Source organism: Macrotis lagotis, chromosome 1 (genome assembly GCF_037893015.1).
Source record: "Macrotis lagotis isolate mMagLag1 chromosome 1, bilby.v1.9.chrom.fasta, whole genome shotgun sequence".
NCBI classification, from domain to species: domain Eukaryota; kingdom Metazoa; phylum Chordata; class Mammalia; order Peramelemorphia; family Peramelidae; genus Macrotis; species Macrotis lagotis.
Window position 1 is genome coordinate 148,034,814 of NC_133658.1, and position 7,766 is coordinate 148,042,579.

Here is a 7,766-nt window from a genome sequence, read left to right on the forward strand (position 1 = left end):
ATCAATGGAAGAAAGGCATTAGAATTAAGTGAAATCATGAAGGGTTTCTTGTAGAAGGTAGAGTTTGACAGAAGTCAGGGAAGTCAGAAGATGGTGATGGAGAAGAAAGCAATTAAAGGACACTTACTTAAGGTCATACAGCCAGAATGTATGCAAAGTGAAACTTAAACTCTCAAATAAGATAACAAGGAGCTCCCAGTTCATGCCACATGAACATCAGTAGAAGCAATTCCCAGTGTTTGATTTGGAGAAGAAAAGACTTGGCTAAATGACTGTCACATGGGTGAGGGAATAGATTTGTTCTTGACTTGAGAGCATTGAACTAAAAGTAATTGGTTGAAAAATAGTAGTTGAACTAAAGAAAGTGCAAAGAAACAAATGTTAATATATCAATGGGGTAGAAACCCTTAATAAATTACATTTATCTAAAAATGAAATGATCCACTTTGGGAAGTAGGGGATGTTCCCCTCACTGCAAGTCTCTAGACAAAAGCTGCTATATTCAAAGATCTGGAATCCTCCTTGCTGGAATTTAGTAATTCTACTTCATTTGCTGAGATAGCCAAACTACCCTGAGATAACCAAGCTTACCTCTTTTTTCTTTCATAGGGTTGTCTTCTGTTCCAGAGAAAAAACCTCTCATCTGAAGAAAGGAAAAGAACCCGTGGTATTTGTGAAATGCTTTGACAAATCGCTGAACAGAAAGGCTGTCTGGTAAGTTCCACAAAATTTATCACTGAGAATTTCGTTGCCTTTTTAAATCTGTACAGAGTTTTGTTTAACAAAATCTATTTCCCTGATCAAATCTCCCTCTGGAATTCTCTTCATTAGACCTCTAAAGGGCACCATACCTTTTCAGTGTTAATTTACCCATATTCCAAAATATTCTTCTTTTCTTGTTCTACCTTCCTTCTCTAAAACTGTTTTCATAGATGTCTTTTTTTTAATATTTATTAAAGATATTATTTGAGTTTTACAGTTTTCCCCCAATCTTGCTTCCCTCCCCCCACCCCACCCCACAGATAGCACTCCGTCAGTCTTTACTTTGTTTCCATGTTGTACCTCCATCCAAATTGGGTGTGATGAGAGAGAAATCATATCCTTAAAGAGAACAGAATTCTCAGAGGTAACCAGATCAAACCATAAGACATCTGGGTTTTTTTTTCCGAATTAAAGGGAATAGTCCTTGTACTTTGTTCAAACTCCACAGCTCCTTATCTGGATACAGATGGTACTCTCCTTTGCAGACAGCCAAACATTGTTCCCAATTGTTGCGCTGATGGAATGAGCAAGTCCTTCAAGGTTGAACATCACTCCCATGTTGTTGTTAGGGTGTACAGTGCTTTTCTGGTTCATAGATGTCTTTAAGAAAAAAAAAATTAATGTCTTTATTCTCCCAGTTCCAATGTACCTCAGAAATTCCCTTGGATAGGTAGCAAGGTCCAGCTAACTTCTGTTGTGAATGTGAGTGACTGATCTTCAAGCAGCATGTTAAAGAGGGCAACAGCACCATATCTCACCAGAACATCAAACTTGATGCTCTTGCCCCAAGTCATAGAGAAAGAAACAGAGGAAGAGCCATCAAGTTCCTTCTCCTAGAAGTGGTAGAATAGTACCATAGAGAGTTTACTCTATTGCAAATTAATTTTTTGTCTCTTCTCTTATTTATCTTTAAGTAAAAATCTACCTAAGAATCTTTTCAGAACTTTCCATTTTAGTTATAGATTAAATGCATGACCTTCCCTAATAATGCTATTGAATTCCTGACATAAAAAATTTTCTTTTTCCTACATATTCTCCTTCCAGCTTCCAGATTCTTGTGGACCACAGGCAGAGGTGTGCTGATAAATGGGGGAATGTATTCTTTTAAGTTTGGTTCAAATTATTAACTTTTTCCCCCATCACTTTCTTAAGTTTAAACAAGCAGCAACAACAGCAAATAAATCAAGCCCTAATTTTCAGGGTTTTCCAATTTTTCATGTGCAAATGCTCACACTGAAAATTTAGCAGTCAGCCCTCATAAGCCAGTATGAACTAGCTTTAGCACCCTCTTGGCACAGGTATAAAGAGGAGAAAGGAAAGTGTAACATAAACCAATGCCCTAAAAAGAAATGGGAAATACCACACCCTCTCTAAAATTATCACTGTTCACCTACCTTCCTTCTCCTTCTATATTTATATAGATAATAAGAATTGCATGCAGGTTAAATAGGTCATTATGACTCTCTCATATATTTAAATGGGGAGATCATTTAGTTCAAAGAGTCCCATGTTAGACCTTTCACACAAATCACTATATCAATATGGATTGATATCAATGCCAATGACCTTGTCAATCTGGATAAATAAATTACATTCTTCTTCAAAGTGGTATGTACTATTGGTACTACATCACTGATTGATTTATTCATTCATTCAACAAATATAATAGGTTCATTGACATGTTTATTCTTCTTATCATAGGCCAAAGGTAACTTGATGTTTGCTTTTACACAGCCTTAGATGGTTCTTCAAGCTTGTTATCAGCCACATGGTCATTTGTGAAAGATGAATCTGTCTGTAGGTTTTTTTAAAATGAGCCATTTACATTTTTTCTAAAGAATTACATATGACTATAACAATGGACATTGTAGATATTTGAAGAAAAAAGGCAGGGGTGAATAAATGTTAGTTGGAAAGGCAATGCTGTCTATCCGAAAATCATAGGGCTTTGGAGTCAAGGATTAGAGTTCTAATTTCAGTTAATTATAATAGGATTATAGATATAGAGTTATGAGGACACCTTACAGAGCATCTAGTCTACAACTCCCCCATTTTACAGATGAGGAAATTGAGATTCAGAAAATTTTCATAACTTTTCCCAGGTCACATAGGTAATAATTAAAAGAGTTGGGATTTGATCCTTGGTTTTCTGGTCCTGGATAAAGCATGCTTTCCATTGTATCTATCTGCTTTAGACTTTCATCCAAGTATCCTTGGGCAGGTTCCTTAACTTCCTGAAAATTAGTTTCCTTTTCTGTAAAAAGTGTTGGATCAAATGAAGCTTTCTCTAATAATCTTGCTAAATTCAAGAAGCATCTTAATGCTATTTTCTAGTTGTTTATACAGTATCAGAAATTGCCATGCTGAGCCCGAGTATTATGGCCACTTTGAAGAGTCTGATGTTAGTAAAAATCCCTTTTGTATTTCTAGATCATTAAAGATACCTTCATTTATGCATCTGAGCTTGAACTAGAAAGTAATCAAATCAACTCCTCCTCAACAAAAGAAATAAAAATAAAATAAAAATAAATAAATAAATACAATTTTAAAATGTAAAATTTTCTTGTATTTTAAGTTTCTCTTTTTCCTTGAAATGACCCAACTCACCACAAAGACTCACCACAAGTCTTATCTTTCAACTCAAACAGAAAATTAGAAACTAACCATTATATTAGTCTATACATAAAAATGAAAAGCACTCCCTAAATTTTTTTCATAAATTAGCAGGATGCTATTCTCTAAGACAAGTTCTTTTCTAGTAAGAACTTAACTGAAGGGCCTTTTGCTTTTTTATGCTCTGGACTCATCACTCATTAATTGTATCCATCTCCCTTCAGTTCATTTATTAAGGATCTGCTTTCCATTCAGTATTGTTTAGGCATGAATGGGAATGGATTGCACCTCTGCTTGCTTTGAAGGAAACCAGGGACCCTAAGAGGCAGCAGGGAGGAAAAAGAACATTCTAGACACAGGGGACCATCTTTGAAAAACCAGATAGGTAGAAATGTAATGATGCATATACAGTGAATAGAGAATTGATCAGTTTGACAGGAATAGAACATATGTGAAAAGGAAATTATATGAATAATTCTTGAAAAGTAGTTCAGAACTGGCTCCCATACAGTCTTTGAGCTGCACAATTGTTTTGTCTCAAGTTGGAAAACTGCCAAGTATTAACCTTTACATCTCTTTTTGGACCTCTCCTTGTGATTTCTCTGACCTAGGGAGGTCTCAGTGAAATGCTCCCATTAACCATACAGATTGGCACTTGCTCTTGATTATTTACATGGGGGCTTGGAAGTTAAATGACTTGCCAAGGGTCACATAGTCAGCATGTGTCAGATTTGATTTGACAGAATGTCAATCCAAGTTTCTGTGACCCCAAGGCTGTATCTTTCTATCCACCATACCATGCTGTCTTTCTTGTCTAGTATATAATGGACATTTAATAAATATTTTCTTATTGGAATATCAAACAGGTCACTATATGAGTAACCTTAAACTCCCCATCTCTGAGCTTTAATTTTTGTCATGGATAAAATAAGAGGGTTCAACTAGATCATCTCTGATTCCAATTGTAAAATTTTAAATTTGCTACTGAAAATGACTCTAAGTTCTTCCTTCTTTTGTTTTTCAGAAACTATACTAGCCCGAAGGAAGAAGAACTGTCCTTATTCAGCAAGGAATGAAGCAAATGAAGAAAGTTAGATTTTAAACTAAATCCTAATGCTTTGGGTGTTTGAAAGTGGATTCATCCAAGTATTTATGATACCAGCTGTATTATTATCATTAGCTCTTTTTCCTTGTTAGTTATTAGAGGAGATAGTCTCTAAACATCCAAAAAACATCCACCCCCAAATGAAAACCAAAAATAGCATGTTTAATTTGAGGAATACAGTGCCCAAATAGCACTTGATCTTAACTGAAAAGACAGCCCATATTGTGAAAGATATGAAATCTGGACCATTAAGATAAAATATGAATTATACCATATGGTACTACTCTGTTGTAAATTTTCCTTATGTGATGTATTTTGCAGTTTTCTAACATTTGCATGAAGCAGAACCAAGGATTTCCTATGGTTTTCTTTCATCCAGTTCAGGTACCTGTTTGCCTAACTAAAAATACTCCTCCTGCCTTATTTGAAAGACTCTTGAAGGGATATGATTCATGAGACAACCAGAACTAAGTGAACATGGAGAGAGAATGACTAAGAATGTTAATTAACAAAGCACTGGACCTTTCAAAACTTTTCACGTATCCATCTTCAGTCTAACTCAAAGGACATCTCAAAAAATCTCTTTAATTTATTTTTTAACTGGGCTACCTAGTTAATCTTGTAAAAATCTATGGGTATGCATATATATATATATATATATATATATGTATCTCCATGGATACATATTTGTACAAATTTATATCTGAGCACATGACCATAAAGTGAGTCATTTTTGAAAACAGCTGGTGAAACCTCTGATGTCACCCAGAATATGAGTGGAGTAGGAAGATGGCAAGATAATGTTACAAGTTTTTTACAAAAGTAAAATTATTTAAAATATGATGCTTTTCTTGTCCATTCTTATGCTGATTAGAGAGCATTGGACAAAAGCTATTTCCCAAAAATGTATTGAGTCAAGTACATCTCTATCAGCATTTGGAAATATATAAGAACCTTAATAAAGATGAATTACTCTTTGTTCCTTGGTTCTGATGATGGACCCCAAAAATGTCTCTGTGGTCTGTACTCTACAAATCTCTGAAAAACCATTTCCCCTAAATTGTTCATTTCTAATTACAATGAAAGAAATATTTTAAAGTTTGTTTTTATTTTAAAAATGAAAAATGCTATGTATGAGAAAATGATGCCTCTGTATTACCATAGCACCTACAAACACCACCAAAGGTTTTTAAATCATCAGCAGAGAGTTAATAAACAATTCTTTGTAAACTAGTTCTCTTTTTCTTTTCCAAAAAGACTTTTATGTACAATAAGAGGGAAGGATCAAAGGTTGAAATGGCTGCTGGGGGCTTCATCCTAAGAATCTCTCCTCTATACTTAGATAAATCTTCCCACAGAAGTTTATGTTTATCATTCTTAAAGAAGTTGATGTGCTGAATGTCTTAGAATGGAGATACTTAGGAAAATTGTAGGGTCTTAGGTCTCCATTCAGAAACAGAGACAGGACTGTAGCTTAACTATAGGTTAAGGGGAAATTGTTACTTGATGGATGAATTATCCACAAGTAAAAGAGTAGATTGGTTTGCTGCTGGCATTTTCCTTCACCACTAACTAATTGGAGGGAAGCAGTCAAGACAATTAAATTTGTTAGAACTATAGTGAATTGGTCTTCAACACTTGCAACTCCAGCTTCTAAAGATGTCTATACAAACAAGATATGATTTGGCTTTAAATGTTATTTATTAGCTGTAAATATGTGAGTGTGTGCATGTGTACCTATGTGCACATATGTGTGCGTGTAAAGGCAGTTTGTATATATTGACAAGAGTATCAAGGCTATCTGCATTTATATATATAAGGTGCTAACTTTGTAAATACTTTTTAATAGTGACATTTCACTGAAGCAAATTCAGTCTTATAAAATAATGCAGTAGACAGCTTTTCATTAAAGAGAACTTTTTAATTCTGTGAAAAAGTAAAACCTGCTTTTAATAAAAAAAATTCTACTATGGTGCAAGTCATTATTTTCTGTAATGTCATTCTACCCAGTGAAGGATTCATTGATTCGTAGAATTGATTCCACTCAACCACCTTTACCTAATCCCTACTCTGGGCTCAGATATATTACAAAACACAGCCTCCAAAAAATATGGCATGGTGATATCTTACAAAAAACCTTCTCTAATATATGCTCTTCAAAACTACTTAAAAATGTTTAAGCTAAAACCTAAGCCCATGAAACCTAAACCCAGTCTTTAGTTTATTTAGAAAAAAGGCTTTTTTAATTTGGTATAATGTTCCGCTGAAATAAAAGAAATGCAATGTCAGAAAAGAGGTTTCCAGCATAATGACACTTATGGGTATAAAGTGACAGTCCACTCAATTTGGCAAAGATCTATTAAGGACTACTATATGAAAAACAGAGGCAATAGATAGAAGGCTGGGCCTGAAGTTAAGAAGGCCTGAGTTCAAATCCAGCCTAAGACATTTACTATGTGACCCTGGGCAAGTTATTTAACGTCCTTTGCCTTGGGGACAGCCAGATGCCTCAGTAGATAAGAGACTGGACCTGGAGTCAGGAAGACCTGAGTTTAGATCTGGTCTCAGACACTTACTAACTATATGACTGGGACAAATCATTTAACATCTGTTTGCCTTAATCCACTGGAGAAGGAAATGGCATTAAACACTCCAGTGGAAATCCTCTGGATGATGTTGTCCACAGGGTCATGAAGAGTCAGATACAATTGAATGACAACAATGTGTATGTATAAAATAAATGTGTATGTATAAAATAAATGAAAATATAAATGAAAACCCAGAAGTTCCAGTCCTTGAGAAGCTTATATCCTACTGAGTTATATAATATGTGTACAATTAAATAAATAATAAGCAATTTCAGTGGGGAGAGAGCATTAACAATTGGGGAAATGAGTTACAGGAGATAGCTGTTGAGCTTTGGAAGGATTCTATGTTAGAAGTGGGTAGGGTTTGCATTCCAAACAGGAGAGACCACCTTTATGAATAAGGCAGGAAGGTAGAGGATAGAATGTTATGTAGCAAATCCATTCCACCAGTAAGTACATGAAAAGAATGAGACATATTAGACAGGACTGGGAAGGTCCAGAGGCAGGAACCATGTGATGATGATGATGATGATGATGATGATGATGAAAAATGAATTGGATTTGAGTGAGGGAATGCTGTGCAAAGTCACTGGTCTCACTTTCTCCTCTGAAGCTATCTGGGTCCAGTGGTCGGATATGAATGCCCCGGGTTGTGAGGCAAATAGGGTTAACACAGCTACTAAGTGTCAAATGCCTGA

The 7,766-nt window shown here is 35.2% G+C and overlaps 1 protein-coding gene across 2 annotated transcripts in view; it reads left to right on the top strand.

Moving 5' to 3' along the window:
- Nucleotides 1–5,710, top strand: part of LPL (lipoprotein lipase) — a 29,045-nt gene extending 23,335 nt beyond the window's left edge. The window contains exons 9-10 of one of the 2 annotated variants that reach the window (XM_074209096.1): nt 610–714; nt 4,400–5,710. In XM_074209096.1, the coding sequence (XP_074065197.1) occupies nt 610–714; nt 4,400 (106 nt within the window). In that variant the 3' untranslated portion in view covers nt 4,401–5,710. Of the gene's footprint in view, nt 1–609; nt 719–4,399 lie in introns of those variants that run through there. The other variant, XM_074209095.1, reaches the window with a different exon arrangement.
- The last annotated feature ends 2,056 nt before the right edge of the window (nt 5,711–7,766 follow it).